General features: G+C 42.7%; 1 protein-coding gene across 6 annotated transcripts in view; it reads right to left on the bottom strand.

Moving 5' to 3' along the window:
• ARHGAP24 (Rho GTPase activating protein 24) overlaps positions 1-22,707 on the bottom strand; it is a 725,763-nt gene that overhangs the window by 86,823 nt on the left and 616,233 nt on the right. For 5 of the 6 annotated variants that reach the window (XM_077476404.1, XM_077476403.1, XM_077476408.1 and 2 more), the window contains one exon: positions 20,019-20,141. In XM_077476404.1, coding sequence (XP_077332530.1) covers positions 20,019-20,141 — 123 coding nt within the window. Of the gene's footprint in view, positions 1-2,486; positions 3,288-20,018; positions 20,142-22,707 lie in introns of those variants that run through there. The other variant, XM_077476406.1, reaches the window with a different exon arrangement.

Consider the following 22,707-nt stretch of genomic DNA (forward strand, 5'->3'; position numbering starts at 1 on the left):
CTCCACAACTAACTCACAGGATGACTGGAGCAACAGCATCCAGTGTACCAGTAAAGGCCAAAAAGCCCTGACTTACTGGAGCAAGCTTCCGGTCCTCCCAAGGAAATAGGATGTTAGAAACAAGCCCCCCTATGTCTTCCTGGTGAGCATACCTTCATAAGGGCTGCAGCTAACTCAACGCATTACACTACATGCCAAGTTAAGGCAAAATCCAGTGTCTGAAACAACATCACAGGCTAGTCCTGCATCTTCTTTCTGGGGGAGGTCCATGTAAGGCGCCCCCGGGCTTAGTGGAGAAGTTAACCACTTTAGCTGAGGTAAAATGTCCATCCCTTAAGGCAGTGGTCATCAACCCTGTCCTCAGGGCCCACTAACAGGCCAGGTTTGCAAGATAACTGAAATACATCACAGCTGATATCATTTGCTGCTCAGTAATTGCAGTATTCTAGTCTTCATCTCCCCAAGGTAATACTTAAAACATGGCCTGTTAGTGGGCCCTGAGGACAGGGTTGATGACCACTGCCTTAAGCACAATAGCTAAAAACTAGGGCTTGTGAAGGGTTATATTGGGACTGAAGGTAGCTACTGTGGTGTGCACATTGATCCTGTGTCCTGCACTGCACAATTAAGAAATGTAAATACTTTAATGCCCATAGTCTGGCACAAGTGCACTTTAATGTACATTTTTTTTCAATGGAGTGGGTCATAATTAAAATCCTTTTTCAAGTGTTTTGCTGTTAGCATACTCACAGGGGAAATCCCCTGCTTTTCCTACCCTGGTAAAACCAGGACAACAAATATGTGAGTATCACAGGAGGACACAATGCAATAAAAACCTGACAGACATTTTAACCCCTCCTATTTTTACTAAGCAAACATTTTTTTCCTTGTCTCTGTCGCCATCGGAGAAATATGGCATCACTCCTTATCCCAATGATACCCCATCATTGGAACAGGAAGTGAGGGTACATCTTCCCAATAGGGACAATAAATCAACACTATACACGTGACCAACATTTTAACCCTTCTGCTCCAAAACTAAAAAAACTCTAGAGTTTGGCTTTTACAATTATATTTGTATCCATGGAATCTTAAATTCTTTACCGGGACAGAGAAAACACACTTTTTTGTTTAGTTCAAACATCAGCTACTCCATTTTCTTTTTACCAAAGTAGAGAAAAGCAGGATTGCCTCTTTTTATTGTTTTACAGCACCCTTGAAGTGAGATTTTGTTTGACAAATAATTGGATCTAATGAAAGGATTAAATGATAAATACGCAAATGAGAGTTGGTTGAAGTGAACATGCATTGTTTTATGTTGTTTGTTGATTCACTAAAACTGGAGGGTGCAACATCTGGTGCAGCTGTGCATGGTAGCCATTCAGCTTCTAACTTCAGCTTGTTCAATTGAGCTTTGAAAAAAAAAAAAAGCCTGGAAGCTAATTGGTTATTCTACAGAGCATTTGCACTCTCAAGTTTTGGTAAATCAATCAACACCAACTACTGTTACAAGTATCATCAAAGTAATAGCAGATGACAAGAACATCAAATCACTATAGTGTTAAAAATGTTTTACCACTGTGTTTATGCTCCGAATAGAAGTCAGGCGTCATGTTGCAGTGCAGACTGTATACAGTCAATAGTAAAGCTACCTCTGGCCAAATGAGCTGGCAGAGACACGTTTTTAGAAAACGTTGTAAATCTTTCCTCTTTCGTTGGTATGTTATTGAGTATATTACTCCTAATCCACCCATTGACTGTTTGTATTTCACCCAGCTAGGAATCTGACTTATTGAGTATTTCAATAAAATACAAGTACAGGAAAGTACTCCAAATTGTAAATACTGTATATACAATTAGAATACTACTACCCAAAAATCTTGTATATACGAAAAACTCTGCACTTAGGTGAAAAAAACAAATAACAAAAAAATGTTTTCAAGCAATAGCAGCCAGCACCACAGGTCTTGATACCAACCCACAACACAATGGGGGTTATTTACTATAGGAAGATCCACTTTGCACTGAAAGTGCACTTGAAAGTAAAGTCGCTGTAGATCCGAGGGGGACATGCAAGGAGAATAAAAAACAACATTTTAACTTGCACATGATTGGATGATAAAATCAGCAGAGCTTCCTCTCATTTCAGATCTACCTTAGATTTAGAGCGACTGCACTTCCAAGTACACTTGCAGTGAAAAGTGGATTTGCCTTTCGTAAATAACCCCCAATAAATAGAATAAGTGCAGCGCTATCACTTTTTTCATGAGCGCTGCGCTTATTCTACATACCCAAAAATATTACCAAACAATACACAAGAGCTTGCAGTTATTTGAAAAGTCTGACACAGCAAGCAAAGCAAAATGCAAAGCATTTTAATATATTTTTATTTTATAGGTAACAGTAAAGAATACTGTTGGCTTACTATTCAGTTCTTGCAGCAAATACGTTCTAGTGTTAGGTGGATTCAACAAATGCAGACATACCTCTCCGGAAGCTAAAGCACCTTTTAATTTTCCTATAAGTGCCTTTGGGTATGAAAGGGCTGGAGGTATAGGAGGCCGAGGAAGAAGCTGCTGCATTTTGGTCTTCAAGCATCATACAGGTGCCAGCCGGCGTAAGAACTACTGGTGTCCTTTAAAAGTACCATTGGGATGAGACGTATGAGTCATTCCTGAATCACTTTAACATCATTTTCTTGGTATTGTTTGCTGCCTTGCGTGTTTACTTCAATTTCCGTCTGTCAGTTTAGAAAGGTTACTTAGAAAAGATTCAGAAAAAAAAAAAAAAAGAACTCATCATTGGATCACATGGTCAGTCTAGCAGTTGTAGTCACAGGAGACAACAGCTTGCCCACTCAGGTGGAAATGCCAAATTGTAAAAGAACAGGAGAAAAAAACACTGTATCGATCCCTACTGGATGATTCAATACATTTCCAGATTTTTTAGAAAAAAATAAAAATACAAGAAAGTATGCCAATTTTAGACATCCAGTCTCAGCACCTTTTTTCAAGATTCTTCTGAAAGTAACTTCAGCAGTCTTCCATGTATCAGCATGCTTGACACCAAAGCTTGGCGGAGAGAAAGGCACTGACAAGAATCCCCAGGAACGTCTTTTCTTTTCTCTCTCTTAGCTGGATGGAAGCGTAAGTTATATTACTCCTTAGCCTAGGTATTAAATGGCTTTGTGCGCTCCAGGCACTTTGCATGCAGCAGGTGCAGTTGTAAGCTTCAACGAGAGGGAAAGGAGTAAACAACTAACCCAGGCAGCAGTAGCAATGAATTCCCTTGCTCTGACTTTGACTTGACTTCAAGCAGGCATCACGTGTGACAGCTTAGTGATTATTAAAGGTGCAGTCCTACTCCTTCGTTCCTTCTTCAAATAACCTCTACTGCTTTTCACGGAATCTGCAGCACTTCAGCACATTTCTTCCAAATCAGCACGTCTCAAGGATAATAAATCAATTTGTGTATATTTATTGTAACAATTAGTAGCATGAATTACAACAGATACACTCTATAGATATGTATGGAGAAAGGAAGCCTAAAATGAAATGTGTGATACATGAATATACTGTATATTACTATAGCTTCCACTATAAAATATAGGGAATATGGGTTCCCAGTGGCTAAGAAAAAGACCATCTTTTTTTATGGATTTCTACTTGAATGTAGAACACTTGAAATCAAGAATCAAAACCCCTGGAGCCATAACACACATACGCGTGTGCATGTCATTTTAAAAAAATGATCCATATAGGTAGGTGGATACTTTTTTTTTTACCTGTCTTCAGCCTGGTCATGCCACATGCATCCCCTTCTTGTGACATTTAGAGAAAAGTTCAAAGAACAGGATTGGAAGTTTGAGAAAGTGAGTAGCGCTTTGAAACTTTTTTTTTTTTTTTAACATAGTTAAGGGGGGGAGGAATTCATTTTCAGGGTATCTTTGCCCTGACTTAACAAATCAAGTGTCATGCTCATTTTAAATTCTGGCATGCAGAATCAAACAATTACTTTGCTGAGGCCAGATCCTAGATAGTAAGCTCTAACGAGCAAGAATATAAAGAAAAGTGAGAACCGGCGCCAATAAAATTTCTCTGAAATATTCGACTGCAGCACCAAAAATTAGTAATAACTAATAAGACATGAAAAATAATGTCTAACGAGCAGGACCCTCTGATCCCTCCTGTACTGATTTGTATTGTAAGTCTACTGTTTGCCCTGTTTGTTGTAAAGTTTGTTGTACTGTTTGTTGTAAAGCGATGCACAAACTTTTGGTGCTACATAAATCCTGTATAATAATAATAAATAATAATTAGTGCAAGATTGATTCTGGTTGGTTTCCATGAATTACTGCATCGAATAAATAAAGGGTAGCTAAAGTCAACAAAAAAAAGACATACACTATATTATCAAAGCTATTGGGACGCCTGCCTTTACATGAACTTTAATGGCATCCCAGTCTTAGTCCGTAGGGTTCAGTATTGAGTTGGCCCACCCTTGGCAGCTATAATAGATTAAATTCTTCTGGGAAGGCTGTCCACAAGGTTTAGGAGAGTGTCTATGGGAATGTTTGACCATTCTTCCAGAAGGGCATTTGTGAGGTCAGGCACTGATGTGGACAAGAAGGCCTGGCTCACAGTTTCCGCTCTAATTCATACCAAAGGTGTTCTGTCAGGTTAAGGTGCACGCCAGTCAAGTTCCTCCACCCCAAACTTGCTCATCCATGTCTTTTTTTTTACACTGGTGCGCACTAATGTTGGAACAGGAGGGGGCCACCAGCAAGCTGTTCCCACAAAGCTGGGAGCAGGAAACTGTCCAAAAATTTCTTGTTATGCTGATGCCTTAACTGAAACTAAGGGCAACCCCTGCAAAAAACAACCCCCCACCATAACCCCCCCTCCACCAAATTTGCAAAAAGCAGGGTCCATGAAGACATGGATGAGCGAGTTTGGGGTGGAGGGTCCTGGCCTCAAACCAATAGAAAACCTTTGGGATGAATTGGAGCAGAGACTGCAAGCCAGGCCTTCTCCCCCACATCAGTGCCTGAACTTACAAATGCTCTTCTGGAAGGATGGTGAAACATTCAAAAAGAAACATTACTAAACCTTGTGGACAGCTTTCCCAGAAGAGTTGAGGCTGTTATAGTTGCAAAGGGTGGACCAACTCAATATTGAACCCTATGGATTAAGACTGGGATGCCATTAAAGTGTAGTGTATGTGTTTCCGGCTTGCATTCTTAACTGTTTCATTGTGTTTCTTTAATGTTCTGTATATATTTAGTCCTCGTAAATACCTTCCAGAGGTTCCCATCTGCAATTATTTCCTGTATACCCGTGTCTTCAATTCATTTTGTCCTCTCAATATCTTGCTTTATAGCCACCAACTGAGATGCACTAAGAGCAGGGACTACAAATGTAAGTGATGAGGAGCCCAATGAAAGAACACATCTCTGGGTGACTTTAGCTGTGCTGATTTGTTGCTTGTTTACTTTTTTAGATGCTGGTCTCAGAATGTAATCAAGCAATTGATGGGCAGACTGCATAGCCAAATTCTACACCAGCCAGTGGCCAGCTTTTCTTTGGAACATACACATCTCAAGGGTACACAGGGTTGTCTTCTTTTACTCTTGCTCAGAGAGAACAGCAGTACAGTTTGAGCATGGCACTACGAAAAACCGTGGGAGATGTAGTTTTGCAATAAGCAAGAAGTTGATACACTCTCCCTCTGGCTGTTATTAAGAGCTGGAAATACTAAACAAAAACAAAAGATGCAACTACAGAGGATATGCACACATTTTCAAAGTTAGAAAAAAATATTACAATACTAATACAGCATTTTGAGTCAGTGATTATTGTTTTCTATTATTATTTCATGTAATACTACTTTTATTGTTACTACTTTAAAGTACTTTAATACTTTGGTACTAAATACTAAAGTACTTTAGTACCTTAATACTACAGTACCTTTAGTACTTCAGTCCTTTACCCTCTTCATGCCAGCCGCAGGCATACATGTGGCCTCTTGGCCTGTCAGCCCTGTGTAAACCTCTTACCGTCTTGAGAGTGCGCTCCCTGCGTGCTCCCTGCATGGTAGCCGCCGGTTACCGGAAAGCTCAAGATGCATACTAACGATCGGGAGCTTTCCAATCATGTGACCGCTGTGACAGCCATTTACAGTGGTCACATGACCCGAATGCCCATCTCCGCCTCTCGGTATTTAGAAGGCTTAAAGGGTCGGGAGGCAGCCAATGGGAAGAGGTTAAGAACTAAATTTATGGCAGCATGGATTAGACATATTAAAGGTAAAACCCAATTGCAAACTTTCTTTAATATATGCTAAATTATTGTGATATCCACAGTGGATTGTGTAATTCATATAAGGCAGCCTTCAAAAATCATTTTTTACATTTTTTTTAATTAAAAAAACTCAGTACCTCTTTCACAAATTCTGTGGGACTGCTTCACTTGTGGATAGACCGCAGTCCATATTCGCATCGCACATGTTAATGGAAGGAGCTCTAAAAATACTGGGTGCTGTAGCGACCGCCAGCTGAATACTGGAACATACATGATATTGCAAATATTCACCAGCACATCAAGGATCTCCAACCGGTTTTTAATTAAAGAAAGATCACATCACAAAACAGTGTACTGCAATGTTTTGGAGTCACACAGGACCCCTTCGTCAGGCATGTGATGATGTGCTTCACTTGTGGGGGGCAAGTCAACCGCAGGACAGAAGGAGGTCAACTACAGATCAAATGTACCTGTTAACCACCTGACATCCGCGCTATGGCTGAGTGACGGCCACAGCGCGGATGTGAATTCCTGGAAGGCCGTCCTATGAAGGCCTCCCCAGTGCACGCTCCAGGCCTCGCGCAGAGTGTGCTGTGATCACCGGTCCCGGCCCCTTACCATGTGATCAGCTGTCAGCCAATGACAGCTGATCACATGATCAAAACAAAAGCTCGGTATTGCTGACAGCGGAGGAGAAAAACCTATTTGCTCTCTTTTGGTCTGATAAATATAAAATTTAAAGCTCTCTGATATGTTCTGTTTGGTCTGGCAAGAATACTTGTTGATCAGGTCAGAAATCCAGTGCTGTCCTGTGTCTTGTGCACTCTTCAGTTGTATCTAAAACAGTGACATTGAGAAGTGTGTCAGAACTACAGAACCCCTTCTCCCTGAATTTTGGAAGAGAGGAGAGGGGGTGGTGTTCTGCAGTCCTAACACACTTCCTGTCCCAAGGTGACCACCCTCGTGCTTTATAGATATAGACACCCTAGGACAGGAAATGTGATGAAGGGTGGTAGTCCTCAGGCTTGCCCTGCTGTCCAGGGGGAGGATGTGTGGCCTTTGGTTCCATCCTCCCCTGACCCTGGGGGGGGGGGGGGGTCTCTCTTCGTGGGGGCCCTTCCACCTAGTATTTGAAGGTCTAGAAGAACAGGCTCTGCCAGGCCTTCTGGCTAGGCAGACCAATTGTACCCTATGTTCCTGTCAGGAGCCATGCGCCCCGGGGGATCAAGGAGAGGGCCTACCCCCTTTGGGGAGTGGAATAAAGCACACCCTTAAATGCCCTTAGTGTGTGTTTCACATTTACACCTTTTTTTTGGGTCACTTAATAGTTTCTGTTTTTAGGTTTTTGCAACACCGCGGATAAAAAAAGGAAAAAGGACATGAAGTATGTTTGTGGTCGGTTCACCAGGTGCAAGCTAATGCAGCCACCAAATCTAAGACCTGGTAAGCTGCAATATATAAAATGTTTGTGTTTAGATACAATTTTGTTTAACGCTAGATTGATAGAAGTCATTTAGGAAATTTGCCCCATGTATTCCTTATACGTTCACACATACAGGTGCATCTCATAAAATTTGAAAATTTGAATATTATCAAAAAGTTCATTTATTTCAGTAATTCAATTCAAAAAGTGAAACTCGTATATTTTATATAGATATCCCTGTATGTTGTGGTCATTCAGGTACTTATCTAATAGATTTTTAAACTATCGATGCTCCCCACTGAGACCACCGCCTGTGGAAGGGAATTCCCCATCCTTGCCGTGCTTACAGTAAAGAACCCACTACTTAGTTTAAGGTTAAACCTCTTTTCTTCTAATTTTAATGAGTGGCCACGTGTCTTGTTGAACACCTTTCCGCAAAAAAAAGTTTTATCTCTATTGTAGGACCAATAAAAAAAAGGATTTTTAATACAGAAATGTTGGCTTACTGAAAAGTATGACTATGTACAGTATAGCATGCACTTGGCCGGGGCTCCTTTTGCATGAATTTATGTATCAATGCGGTGTGGCATGGAGGCGATCAGCCTGTGGCACTACTGAGGTGTTGTGGTAGCCCAGGTTGCTTTGATAGCTGCCTTCAGCCCATCTGCATTGTTGGGTCTGGTGTCTCCCATTTTCCTTTCGACAATACCCCACAGATTCTCAATGGGGTTTAGGTCAAGCGAGTTTGCTGGTCAATCAAGCACAGTGATACCATGATTATTAACCGCTTGAAGACCAGTTGTACTGCAGCAGGTTGGCTTTCCTGGGCAAATCGTCGGCAATCCGCGATCGCTCCACAGAGAGCCGTTCTGACAGGGGAGGAGAGACAGATCTGCTGTTCCTAGTGATTGGGAACAGTGATCTGTCTCCTCCGCCAGTCATTCTCATTCCCCCACAGTTAGAAACACCTCGCAGGGAACACATTGAACCCCTTGATCACCCCCTAGTGTTAACCCCGTCCCTGACAGTGACATTTACACAGTAATCAGTGCATTTTTATAGCACTGATCACTGTATAAATGTCAATGGTTTGACTTTGGACTACATGGCTCCAAAATCATTACTGACTGTGGAAAATTCACACTGGACCTCATAAAACTTGGATTCTGTGCCTCTCCATTTTCATCTGCTGGTGTTGGTCCACTGTGTTTTATCAAATCCAAAGTCAGCGCAGCCCTCTACCAGGAAATTCTAGAGCACTTCATGCTTCCCTTTGCTGATTTGTTTTCCAGCAGGACTTGGCACCTGCCCATACTGCCAAAAGTACTAATACCTGGTTTAATATTCATGGTATCACTGTGCTTTTTTGGCCAGCAAACTTGTCTGACCTAAACCCCATTGATAATCTGTGGGGTATTGTCAAGAGGAAGATGAGAGACAGCAGACCCAACCATGAAGATGAGCTGAAGGCCAAGGGCTTCCATAACACCTCAGGAGTGCCACATGGTGTTCATCTTCATGCCATGACACATTGATGCAGTAATTCATGCAAAAAGAGCTCAAACCAAGTATTAAGTACATACTATTCTGTACATGGGCAAACTTTTCAGTAAGCCAACATTTCTGCATTACATTTTTTATTGATCTTATATAATATTCAAATTTTTCGGAGATACAGAATTTTGTGTTTTCACTAGCTGTATGCCATAACCATAATTAAAAGAAATAAATGTTTGAAATATATCACTCTGTGTGTAACGCATCTATATAAAATATATGCTTTTCACTTTTTGAATTGAATTACTGAAATAAATCAACTTTTTGATGATATTCTAATTTTATGAGATGCACCTGTATATCCTTTACATTTATAACATTGTTGTGTCCAAATGACTTTCACAGTTCAGTTCGTTAATCATGCATAATGGCTTTTTTTATGCAAACACCCCAGAAATGTCCTGAGTGACTTTGGCTTATGTTATTTATTTAAGTAACAATGTTCATTCTCTTACAAGGAGTTGTGTTTAGGACATACACTTTCACCCCCAGCAGGAGTGAACAAACATTAATTTAATCATGTAGTTAATGATTAATAGAGCTGCCAGCTCACACAACAGACCTGATGAAGCAGGGTTATGACAGACCAAGCGCTGGTTCGTTAATAAACTGTTTGTTATACATGCTGCATCCATATCCTTAAAAGGTCATCAGTTAAAAGAGATTTTATATTTATATATATATATATATATATATATATACACACACACACACACACACACACACACACACACACACACAGTATCTCACAAAATTGAGTACATCCCTCACATTTTTGTAAATAATTTATTATACCTTTTCATGTGACAACACTGAAGAAATGACACTTTTTCTACAATGTAAAGTAGTGAGTGTACAGCTTGTATAATGGTGTAAATTTGCTGTCCTCTCACCCAGATTTCAGAATTAACCTCCCAACTTCCTGTCTTTTGGTTATCTACCAGTATCAAAAAGATAAACAGAAGAGAGGACCTCCTCACTAAAAATAAATTAGGTACATTTTGCAGAGACCTGGGGGATTATAGTCAAAATAGAATTTTCTCATGGAAACGCACATGTGGAAATCGCATTCCACCACTTATGGATATTGACCCTTGTACCATCCAGGTCATCCATTGCCCAATATCTACGACACATCAGGGACCACCACAAACACTCCAGAGATAGAAAACACCCCATAACAAGAAACATTGTACGGTCAATTCATTTCCAAGACCAACCTCCCCATTTGTTTACTGTTTGACATGCCTCTGCAGCCTTTTCTATGTAGGGCGAACTATAAGGCCACTATGGAAGCACTTCGGCGAACATCGCCATTTCATCACTCAAGGACTGGACACCCACAGTGTACCTAGGTATTTCCTAGAGTACCATAACAAATCTATTGATGGTTTGAGAGTTAGGGTCATTGAGACAATACCTACAGACCTCCCTCCCGCAGAGTGCTTCCACAGACTCTGCCAAAAAGAAATTTACTGGATTTTTTTTTGTGGACGTACTGGCACCTGGAGGGTTAAACAAAGATTTTGAGATTAGTGTGTTACTCTAGTATTGTTTCCCTTTCTTCTCCTCACAATAACTATGTAACATACTCATATCATATCATAGCGCTGCTCATATCCATTTGTGCTTATCATTTTATTCCACATGTCCCATAGTGGACAATAATATCTAATGTGTTTTTGAGATGTATGTATCCGTACATGTTTTTTGGCCACGTGCGTTTGTGTGCAGTTGGTCACGTATGTGCATAGAAATTACACACATACATATATATGTAATATACATATATATGTAATATATAATTATATATTGCCTTTTTATATGGTTCCCATTTCACAATATTTTTCAATGAATCCCTTCCTCATCATATATACTCAATATAATATACCATAGATCCATTGATGTATATTGTTCATCATTTGTTTATTGTTGATGTATACATACACAGCGAGTGATGTGCCATCAAACTGCTATGCTCCATCCGCATGCAGTGATATTAGATAATTGCATTGCGCATCACTCTTGCTGTTTTGCATCATGCCTTTGCATCAGTTTGCCCTGTATGTCAGTCGTCTGCTTTTTCTTTTTCCTTTGTGTCAAGAGTACACTTTTTTTTATATTCATTATGTCATTTTATAAGCTCAGTGATTCCATTTGTCCTGCTCATGTCCACCCATAGTCCTACCCAAAGCCAGCCCACAGACCATAAGAAGCTCTGCTTCTAGTAACCATTAGTCATTGCTTGAAGAAGGAACCAATCGGCTGTTCCGAAACCCATTACATGTTGATGACATCACTCCCGGGTTGCTGTCCATGCTGGTTGCTGGTCCATTCCTGCTGTCTCACTTCCTGGATTCGGCTTCCATACTGTCTCAGACAGCCTAGCTGTCTTCCCAGTATCTTGGAGAGTTGTGGCTTCCATCTGTCAGCCACTTCAAAATATGCTGCCATAGAATCACACCTGCGGATGTCACAGACTCCTTGACACTACCAGAACGCCGGACCGCCTGCCATATTACTAATATGATATGCTTCTACCCATCCACCCTTTTATAAGTGTTTTTAACCCTTTTGGGAAAAATAAAGTTTTACTTCTGCACTTTTTTTCTTTACATTTTACTTCCAGAGTTTGCCTCTTTTTCTATTGGCTTGGTTTGTTACTCAGAGCGACCTTATACACACTTTTAACTGTGTGTATATATATATATATATATATATAGTATATATGTCTTTAGTAGAAAAAAACAAAACAACAATAAGTATATATTAATTGGTTAGTGTGAAAGCTACAGCACCTACAAACAATGGGATATATACTGTTTTTTTTTTCCTTACTAGTATTGGGCGACTTCACACAGTTTACAATAGGGCAACATAGTTGCCTGACAAGTCTCGCTCCATTCAGGGCAATGAAACCATTACACACATCACATTATAATCAGAGCGACTCAAGATGCTCCGACTTAGAAAAAGGCTCCTGTACTACTTGGGGGCAACTTCAGAGCAGCTTGCAATGACTTCTGACCTCAGCCACTGCCCTACCATTCAAGAATTAATTATGCCATCTACAGATGGCAATCTGCTTACTTGTGTGATGCCCTGCTTGGTTCCTCCTCCTCAAACGCACTAGTAAGTTAGAGATGTCACAGTTCTGGCAGGCGGCAGCACTCTCTTCTCCTTTTTCATCCCACCTCCCGGCCGGCCTCTCAGTGACCTCAGCCGGGACTAAGAAGTGCCTGTCGGGCGGAGATTACTCCTCCTGACAGGCAAGTGAAGGGCAGGGTGGGGCTGGTCTTAGGCTTATGCCAGGTGCAGGAGCGCACTCGGTACATGATGCAGCGCGGTGGTGTCTACATTTATATAGAGCAGCCGATGTGTACATCTATGTAGCAGCACACTACTGGCACTTCTCCTGCGCCCCCTTCCTCCAGTAATGGCCCCACCCAGGGCATCTTCTCCCCCCGTACCAGCCCTGTACATGATTGATTTGAATTCTTACTGCAGTAGTTACCTAATGTTCATTTATGATGTGACATACATGTTGTTACAAAGGAGAATTCAAAACTCAATCCACCAAAACCAACAGCTCAGATTTTAATGGATGCAAGTGAGTTGAACTTGTAGAGCAAGGTTCAATCAAAATTACAAAGATATCTGGGGAATTAGAACTGGCACAATACAGGGATGACTGGCTCTAACGAGAAAAAAATGGCACATTTTCCTGTGGTCACATAAAGTGAAACAAGTGCCAACACATCTCTTGTATAGACAAACTACTAGTGTGTGGTTTATAAAGTGTATGAGGCATTCAGTAACGTTCTAGGCAGAGTACAAGAAAAAGCTGCCCATGCACCACTTCACAGTGGAAATAGAATATATTTGCGATGTGTTGGGTAGATCAGCTTATAGTGGATTTAAACCCTCTTATACCCAGTGAAGTGAACAGCCTCAGATGATGCACAGAGATTAAACAAATCTCCCTACATAAGTTTCACATGTATATCTGCTGTCTTCAGCTTGCTATATTCTTTAGAATTCCTATATCATGTTAGAATTTTTACTTCCTCATTCAGCAGTAGGCGTGTAGTCTTGGCTTACACTGTGTGACAGCTGATTGGAGGAAAGACACACACCCCCACGCCACATAGGCAGAAGAACAAAAATACTTTCAGAACTGTGCTGTGAATAGGTCAGCTCTCTGCTAATCTATTTAAAGCACCCACCCTGACACAAATTTCAGGCTTGTTTTATCTCCCGTTTTAGAGAACTTGTCAGAAGTTATCATGCTGATAACAGAGGAACGAAAACAGCAGAAAGACACAAGACTCAGGGCTTTGTAGAGAGATAAGTAAACACTACAGGTCAGATTTCATGAATCGGGTTTACATCCTTGCCTAACAATTGTTGAGAATTGATAGCAACATAGAATGAGAATTGTTTTAAATTATTTGGCCAACATGTGCATTAAGAGAAGGAGTGATAAAGCACAAACAGTACGTAACATACCAAAGCAAGAGTCAGCCAGCATATTAAATGAGCGAATATGGCTACCCTGCTTACAGATATAACTACAAACTATATCCTGAAACAAGGGTTTTATAGCAAGAATATCTGCATCAAGCTGAGCTCATAAGCATTAGGAGCTAATCAGGCTCTGATGCCTGCATGTGCTGACAGCGAACATGTTAATAGGAGGAATAAGCATATGGATGACCTCACCAGTGTATTGCCTCCCTCCATTGTCTAATCCACAGACTGGAGGTGTTGTATTACCAATGTTATCCTCCTTGCTGTGTTGTTGCTGCAGCAGAGGCTAACACGGTCCACAAGCCAAACAGAATTTCAAACCGTTTGGCAGCTAATAAATTCCCCAGATATGTATTTTAACTGTGTAGCTTCATTCTATGAACTCTAATTAAAATGAAACCTATTTGTGAAATTCTGATATATCGCATATATGACAACAGGATAATTGTTCCAAAAAGTGTACCTTTCATCAATAAATAGCAGTCCAAGTGTCTACCTAGACTGATTAGAGAAATCTGAGAGTATAGAGTCATCAGCTGCAGGCAAGGGAAGGCATTTTCTCAGTCTCCTGTACCCTTTTGGTAATTTAGACTGAAGCATCATAAAGTCAGAAGATGAGAGGAAGCAGATAGAAGTGAGACAAGAATGATGCATGTAGTCATCTCTATGCAGCATTTTAATGCTGATTTTGAATGATGACTAAACATAGCTGTGAAGAAAGGCAAATAAAGGCATTGTCTGGGGGAGTACAATAATCTCTGTGGGAGGTAACAAATACCAATAAGGCCCCTTGAACAGAGGGTGTCTAGCTGCTGTGGGTTCCTCTCTGTTTTACTGTGCCCAGAAGGGACATACGGGAACGTCTCTCAATGCATAGGAGCTTACACGCAGGAAACACTGATGATCAGCCTTGTCCAGCTGCCGCCTGCCATAGACTTTGACAGGTGCACTAAAATGCTGGGAGGGCTGCACAGCAGCTAGGTAACTCTTCCCCCAGTGTCTTATGCCCCGTACACACAATCAGACTTTCCCACAACAAAACCATGGAATTTTGTTCTAAGGTTGTTGGCTCCAACTTGTCTTCTATACACGGTCACACAAATGTTGGCCAACAATTATAAACATAGTGACATACTAGACGTACTGCGTGGTTTTTCAACTCTTTAGCACGACCCTTTGGGCTCCTTCTGCTAATTTCATGTTAGTAAAGTCTGGTGAGTGTTGATTCGCGCTTCTCTTTTTGTGTTTTTTATTTTGCGCTATCATTATTATTATTCTTGATATCACTTGAAAAAAAAAAAGCCTTTGAAAATTAACTCCATCAGCATCACCAGCAAAGCAGCATCATTATTATAACTCCATTAGTATCACCAGCAAAGCAGCTTCATTATTATCCCATTAAAGAAGAAGAGAATGTGCGCTGCATTTGGAGACTTCCTAATTTGCTACGTCATGAATGTTAATGCAGCGAAATGTGGCCAGTCTTGTAAAATGCTAGTTTACAAGAACGGCCGCTTCCGCTTCTGAGCATGCGTGGACTTGTGTGACGGACTTGTATACACACGATCTGACTTTCCGACAACGTTTTGTTGGAGGAAAATTTGAGAACCTGCTAGCAAACATTTGTTGGTGGAAAGCCCGACAGCAAACGTTCAATGGAGCATACACACGGTCGGACTTTCCGACAACAAGCTCACATCCAACATTGCCCATCGGAAAATCCGACACTGTGTATGGGGCATTAGTGTTAAGCTTACATATAATTTAGCATGCATGAAAAAAAAAATGGATCTGATATTAGGTCCAATTTAATATACTAATAAACAGCTCAGACTTGCTAATTCTTTGCAGCCTGACTACTTGCTCGTAGCTAAACAATCTATCACAAACATCTTGCTTATGTATTAAGCCTCCTCGCTATTGTTTTTCTATTACTTTTCGCTGAATGCTCTGCCTAGTTTCAAATATTTACCACCTCTTCTTCCTCCTTTTCACTTTAAAAGGACAGCATGCTTTAAAATTGACATTTCTTCTACACCTTATGCCGCGTACACACGAGCGGACTGTATGGCGTACTTAGTCTGGCGTACTTTCCGCCAGACTGTCCGTCGGACTTTCCAAACGGGCTACTTGTCCACACACGGCACTTTTTGAGTGGACTAATACGGCGTACTAAGTCCGCCGTACTATCCGCCCTACTTTTGAAATGAACGGACTCGCCCACACACGCGGAGGAAAGTCCGCTCATTTCGAGCGCGTCTCCAGGTAGGCGGGGCCCGCGAAGGAGACGTCGCTGGCCCCGCCGCCTGGTATAGACTTAAAGGGGAACCCCAACGCCGAAAAAAATCGGCGTGGGGGTCCCCCCCAAGTCCACAACAGACCCTTGTCCGAGCACGCTACCCGGCCGGCCAGGAAAGGGGGGCGAGCGAGCGCCCCCCCTCCTGAGCCGTACCAGGCCGCGTGCCCTCAACATGGGGGGATGCCTTGGGGAAGGGGGGGGCCGCGCGGCCCCCCCACCCCAAAGCACCTTGTCCCCATGTTGATGAGGACAAGGGCCTCTTCCCGACAACCCTGGCCGTTGGTTGTCGGGGTCTGCGGGCGGGGGGCTTATCGGAATCCGGGAGCTCCCTTTAATAAGGGGGCCCCCGGATACCGGCCCCCCACCCTATGTGAATGAGTATGGGGTACAATGTACCCCTACCCATTCACCTGTAAAAAAAAGTACAAAAAAAACACAACACACGAGATAAAATACTTTATTGCACAGCTCCGGGGGTCTTCCGTCTTCGGGGGTCTTCTCGCCGGACTCCTCCGCTATCTTCTTGTAGCTCTTTTGCTAGCGGAGGAGTCCGGCTTTCTTCCTCGCCACAGGCCTCTTCTCCCGACTTCGGGGGTCTTGTCCCCCTCTTCGGTTCTTCTGCCGGGCCACCGTGCCTTCTTATAGCTCTTTTACAGGCAGTGGCCCGGTCTTCTGTCGCCGCCGCCACCTTCCGTTCTTCTTCTTCTTCTTCTTCTTCTCCTTCTTCTTCAGGAGATGTTGACTCGACGTTCTCTCCGGCCACAATGCCAGGGACGCGCTGCGCGTCCACTTATATAGGGACAAGGGGCGGTGTCACATGGCTTTATGTCACATGGGTTGGTCACATGGGTTGATGTCACATGGGGACTGTGACATCGTAAGGGGGCGGGGTCACCATGTGACACCAACCCATGTGACATAAAGCCATGTGACACTGCCCCTTGTCCCTATATAAGTGGCCGCGCAGTGCGTCCCTGGCATTGTGGCCGGAGAGAGCGTCGAGTCAACATCTCCAGGAGAAGAAGGAGAAGAAGAAGAAGAACGGAAGGCGGCGGCGGCGGCGACAGAAGACCGGGCCACCGCCTGTAAAAGAGCTCTAAGAAGGCGCGGTGGCCCGGCAGAAGAACCCAAGAGGGGGACAAGACCCCCGAAGTCGGGAGAAGAGGCCTGCGGCGAGGAAGAAAGCCGGACTCCTCCGCTAGCAAAAGAGCTACAAGAAGATAGCGGAGGAGTCCGGCGAGAAGACCCCCAAAGTCGGGAGAAGAGGCCGGCGGCGAGGAAGAAAGCAGGACTCCTCCGCTAGCAAAAGAGCTACAAGAAGATAGCAGAGGAGTCCGGCGAGAAGACCCCCGAAGACGGAAGACCCCCGGAGCTGTGCAATAAAGTATTTTATCTCGTGTGTTGTGTTTTTTTTGTACTTTTTTTTTACAGGTGAATGGGTAGGGGTACATTGTACCCCATACTCATTCACATAGGGTGGGGGGCCGGTATCCGGGGGCCCCCTTATTAAAGGGGGCTCCCGGATTCCGATAAGCCCCCCGCCCACAGACCCCGACAACCAACGGCCAGGGTTGTCGGGAAGAGGCCCTTGTCCTCATCAACATGGGGACAAGGTGCTTTGGGGTGGGGGGGCCGTGCGGCCCCCCCTTCCCCAAGACACCCCCCCATGTTGAGGGCACGCGGCCTGGTACGGCTCAGGAGGGGGGCGCTCGCTCGCCCCCCTTTCCTGGCCGGCCGGGTAGCGTGCTCGGACAAGGGTCTGTTGTGGACTTGGGGGGGACCCCCACGCCGATTTTTTTCGGCGTTGGGGTTCCCCTTTAAGTCCATACCAGGCGGCGGGGCCAGCGACGTCTCCTTCGCGGGCCCCGCCTACCTGGAGACCCGCTCGAAATGAGCGGACTTTTCTCCGAGCGGGAAAAGTCCGCTCATTTCAAAAGTACGGCGGACTGGCATACACACGGCCGGATTGTTCGCCGAAATGTGAGTACGACGGACAGAATTTCGAAAAATCCGAAACTCTTAGTACGCCGGACTGCACGCTGAAAAAGTCCGCTGAAGCCCACACACGAGCGGACTGTCCGCTGAAATGTGTTTCGACGGACTAAGTACGCCATACAGTCCGCTCGTGTGTACGCGGCATAACTTGTAATCTGCCTGACAAAGTGGCTTGTGTCTTGAAGGATTGTTTTGATTTCTACTGCAATTAGTCATTAAAGGTGTTACCTTCAGTTTCATTTGTAATTTTAAATGAAAGTATTACCCAGTCCCTCCCAAGACAGAAAAATTATGTATTGTGTACTCTACTGGAATTCCATCTTTAAGTATTGTGTACTCTACTGGAATTCCATCTTTAAGTATTGTGTACTCTACTGGAATTCCATCTTTAAGGAAACCTGGCTCATCCTCAAAGCTATATTTGTGTTTACACCAGAGCAAGCAAATGTTTCTTATCCTTTTATAAACGAGACCTTGATATACTACAGGAATGATACACTGCATAATTTCATATGGTGGTGTTAGCTCTAGTGGTAGATGCATTTGTACAGTGAGTTCACGGCAGACAGGGACTATAGTTAAGGACACTTTTATTTAAAGGAAACAGAAAAGACAATCAGGTTTCCCACACAGGGGTTTCAACTTCACACCAAATTAATAATGCGAAGCTGCCTGGCTCTTAAGCTCACTCAGTTTTAATTGCAGTACAATTGCTGCACAGGCCCACTCTTAGGTAGAGGTTCTCCTGATACACCAGGTGCTCTCACACCTCTGAGACTCACATATTCCTCTGGCTTCCCTGGACTCTCTCCCAGTTTCCTGAGCTCCAGTCTTCCAGACTCTCTCGGTCCAATGGCCTGGAACCTCTCCCACATGGAATTCTGTCTCGAGGATAATGCCTTGAAAAGATCACACCTTCCTCCTGGCTCCGGCAATTGCAACAACTCCAACTCCACCTGCCACTGCAGTAACTCTTATCAAGCTTATATCACCCCTGCACCCCGATCCCTTACACAGGATTTTGGCAAACAGAAAAGCCTGGACACTGGATTGAAGGTTCTGTCCTGCCCAATACTCTTTGGAACTTTCAAGCTCCCGGCCTTGATCCAGAACTACCAAATCCAGGGATAGCATAGAAGACCTCCTACTCCATTACCAATCAACCTGTCAGAGCTTCTCAAACTGCAGTTTTGAGTATTCAGCAGTGGCGGCTGGTGCTCAATATATTGGGGGAGCAGAAAACAAACCCCTCCAACCGCACCGCTGACACCCCCTTCATATGCACCACTGCTGACACCCCCCTCTCCCACAGGAGAAGGACAGGAAGGCAGCCTTACCTAAGGTGGCAGATGAGAGATGACTAGGATCCGGGGTATGGCTGCTGCTCCAGCTTGCCGGGGGTAAAGCTGGGGCTTATCCTCCTGGCCGAACAGGAAGTGGGTCCTGAGACCGATTGGCCGGGAGTCCTAGAACTTTCTGGCTAATTGGGTCTTAGGACCCTGATTCCTGATTGGCCAGTAGGAGAATCAGGAAGACAACAGCAAATATTAATTTGCTATTGTCACACAACTGGGTGGGTGATTAGATCCAATTAGAGCCTCAGGCTGTAATCATGTGCTTAAAAGGAAAGAAAAAACATTGGAATCCATGTGCCTGCCGCCCTCCAAGTAAATTAGGGACCAAGCGCATGGATTGGGGGGGGGGGGGGGGTGGCACTCCTGTGCATCTTATGGATGTGCCACCACCGGAATCCAGTGTCACTTTTATGCCCATTTACATAGTGGTAGGGTCTCACAATCTATATCTATTACAAAAATTAGCATTATATTAATTCTTTCCATTAGGGTGTAAACCTTATTGCAATGAATGCCCTAAGAAAATACATTTTCAGCCTTTAGAACCACTTTAATCTTACCTCCACCAAATGGTGCCCATATGACTCTGCGGATAGACTTCACCCAGTCTTCCATGTCATTCTGCGTGCTGGCCATAAGAAGGTATGTTTCATGATTTGCAGTCATCCGCTCCCGATCTCCCCCTGCAAATTAGAACAAAGAGTTGTAAACATCTTTGAAGTTATAGGATACTTCCACTTTGGTACAAAAAGGGGGTGGTTACAGCAATATAAAGATAAGCTGCTTACTTAAAGTTGCATTGCATGCAGATGTGTAGAAAAATAGACATTATGTAGAACTAGCATAAATATCTAACTGTGTTCTGATATCAGTCTTCTGTCATCTCCTGCACAGCAGTAATCATACTGGTAGATGGAGGGACAGCACCCTGAATCAATCAAGGCTCTGCAAGAAGCATTGAAAGGCCCCAAAAAACCTGGAGCATATTTGGGCACAACCCTTTGGGTGAAATAGTAGTATGCTAAGACAAGGTAACTAGTGGGCAGAGTCAGAACATTGGTGGAGTTTAACTTGGTAATGTCACACCAAGAGCATAGTTACAGTATCCTACAGCACAGCTGTACCATACCCTAGCACCATAATGAGGTCCACTTGAATTACAATAGTGTCTCTTGTCACAAAACAGTATTGCCAACAAAAAATTATCCATTAGTGGCATTATATTCTCCCATCTTGCATTCTACTTTTAAATGCTCCTGCCTCAGGTACCACATACAATGCAGGTCTTATATATATATATATAATACTATGCCCTCAGAATGCATAAATCGTTAAAATATGTAAAATACCAACATCAATTTTAAAAATATCCTTTTAAGATGTGTTTTTTAATGTATTTCTCAGAAAATAGCAATATAATCATAGACTAATCAAAAATTAAAAGAAATAAATTGTGACCCATTAACACTATGGACCACCACATGTTTGGAGAAAAACAGTACCATACCAAGTATGGTAGACCTATTTCATAGATCTTTTCAAGGAGTGAAGCTTACCAAAAACAAGCATTGTTTATTCTAAATAGGGGAAGGTTTTGCTGTTTGGGGCAGAGTTTGCCTGAAATGTAGTTTGCAGCTTCTGTTTTTGCAGTGTCCGGAGTTTCATATGTATATATCCAGAGGTATACATGTACATATTTATCTACAGACAGGCATGAAATGGAAATCACGGGTTGCTTTAGGAGCAGTAAATTTTTGCACGTAGCTATGTTTATCTAAAATAAAGCTGTACATATAATGGTAGTTACCATTGCTTCCTTTTAAAACTTCCAGTTGCCTGGCTTTCACACTGATTTAATGGCTTCAATACTTTCTAATGGTGCAGATCTTAAAGAAGTTTACATGCCAAGACTGTTGACTTCACATTGACTTTCTTATTAGCCTACTTGTTCTGGGCTAATGACTTTGCAGATCTTGAAGCCAGAAACTAGAGATTTTAAAGAAGGTCAACATTGACAGATCCCAAAATATCTTACAGCACAGGTTTCATTTAGGATGGATTCCTAACTTTCCATGCGCGGTAACAAGCAAAGACCCCTTTTTTACATGAGTTACCTCAACACACATTAATACGCTGCATATGTGCATTGTGGTGCATTGACATTCTTGTTCAAAGATTTTATTAAAAGGTATAAGTGGTACAAACAATAGTCCAAAAAATGACTAAAGACATGTAAATAACACAATGGTAGCTATGCATGACTGCAGTAAGAAGATCCAGATAGACAAAAGTAAGGATGGATCCTATATGGGAGAAACTTAATAACAGTCAGATAATATCATACATGTTTAAGGTGTGTAGGCTATATCTAAACATTTTATCGAATAGACCAGGGTTTGGTAGGATAAAGTGAAGGAGGCATTTCACATAGTGTGATAATAGTGGAGTCAATACTTTCATAGATTGGGGTTTGACACTTCACTGATAAGGGAAGGGAAGGGTAAATTTACCCTGTCAGATCGTGGATTATGTAGCCTTACATGTAAAAAGAAAAGGGAAAAAGAAAAGGAATGGAGGAGAGAGGAGGTATACTACAACATAAGTTTATACTACAGAAATATGTAGGTGGAATAAAATATACCGTATGTTAAAACTACACTATCATCAACTACTCAATCCAGAGACTGATTAGAGCAACACATTATATGTCTAGAAGCTCCCAAATACAAGAAATGTCTTATAAATTGACTGACCAGATGGTGCCATACCCCAGTGCAGCTGGCACAGATGTATTCAGCGGTGGACGCTCGGTGCTGGAGGGGATGTGAACAGAGGGGCTCTTTTCTCCACTTATGATGGCCATCCCCCAAAATTAAAAAGTTTTGGGAGGAAATTGCTCCTTGGATAAAGAAACTGACGTTAAAACCTATAGAATTCTCTTCCCTACATTTTCTTTTTCATGGGATGCCATCCTCTATTAAATTGTATGACATAAGTATTACACCACATCTGTTGAAAGCCGCAATAATACTCATACTTAGGTTTTGGAAACAAACCAAATGCCCCATAATAGGAGATTGGAAAAGGGAGGTAGACAGAATAATGGAAGCTGAGAGATTGGTACACCTGGTTGAAGATCAGTATGACAAATTTAGTGATACCTGGGCAGGATGGCTATTTTACTCCCCAGAGATATCTGGTGTACTGGCGTAAGAACCATAGACAAACACTGTTCTGGTAGTGTTATGA

This window comes from Lithobates pipiens, unplaced genomic scaffold, assembly GCF_037356315.1.
Source record: "Lithobates pipiens isolate NorthernLeopardFrog02 unplaced genomic scaffold, aLitPip1_a1.2 Scaffold_13, whole genome shotgun sequence".
NCBI classification, from domain to species: Eukaryota; Metazoa; Chordata; class Amphibia; order Anura; family Ranidae; genus Lithobates; species Lithobates pipiens.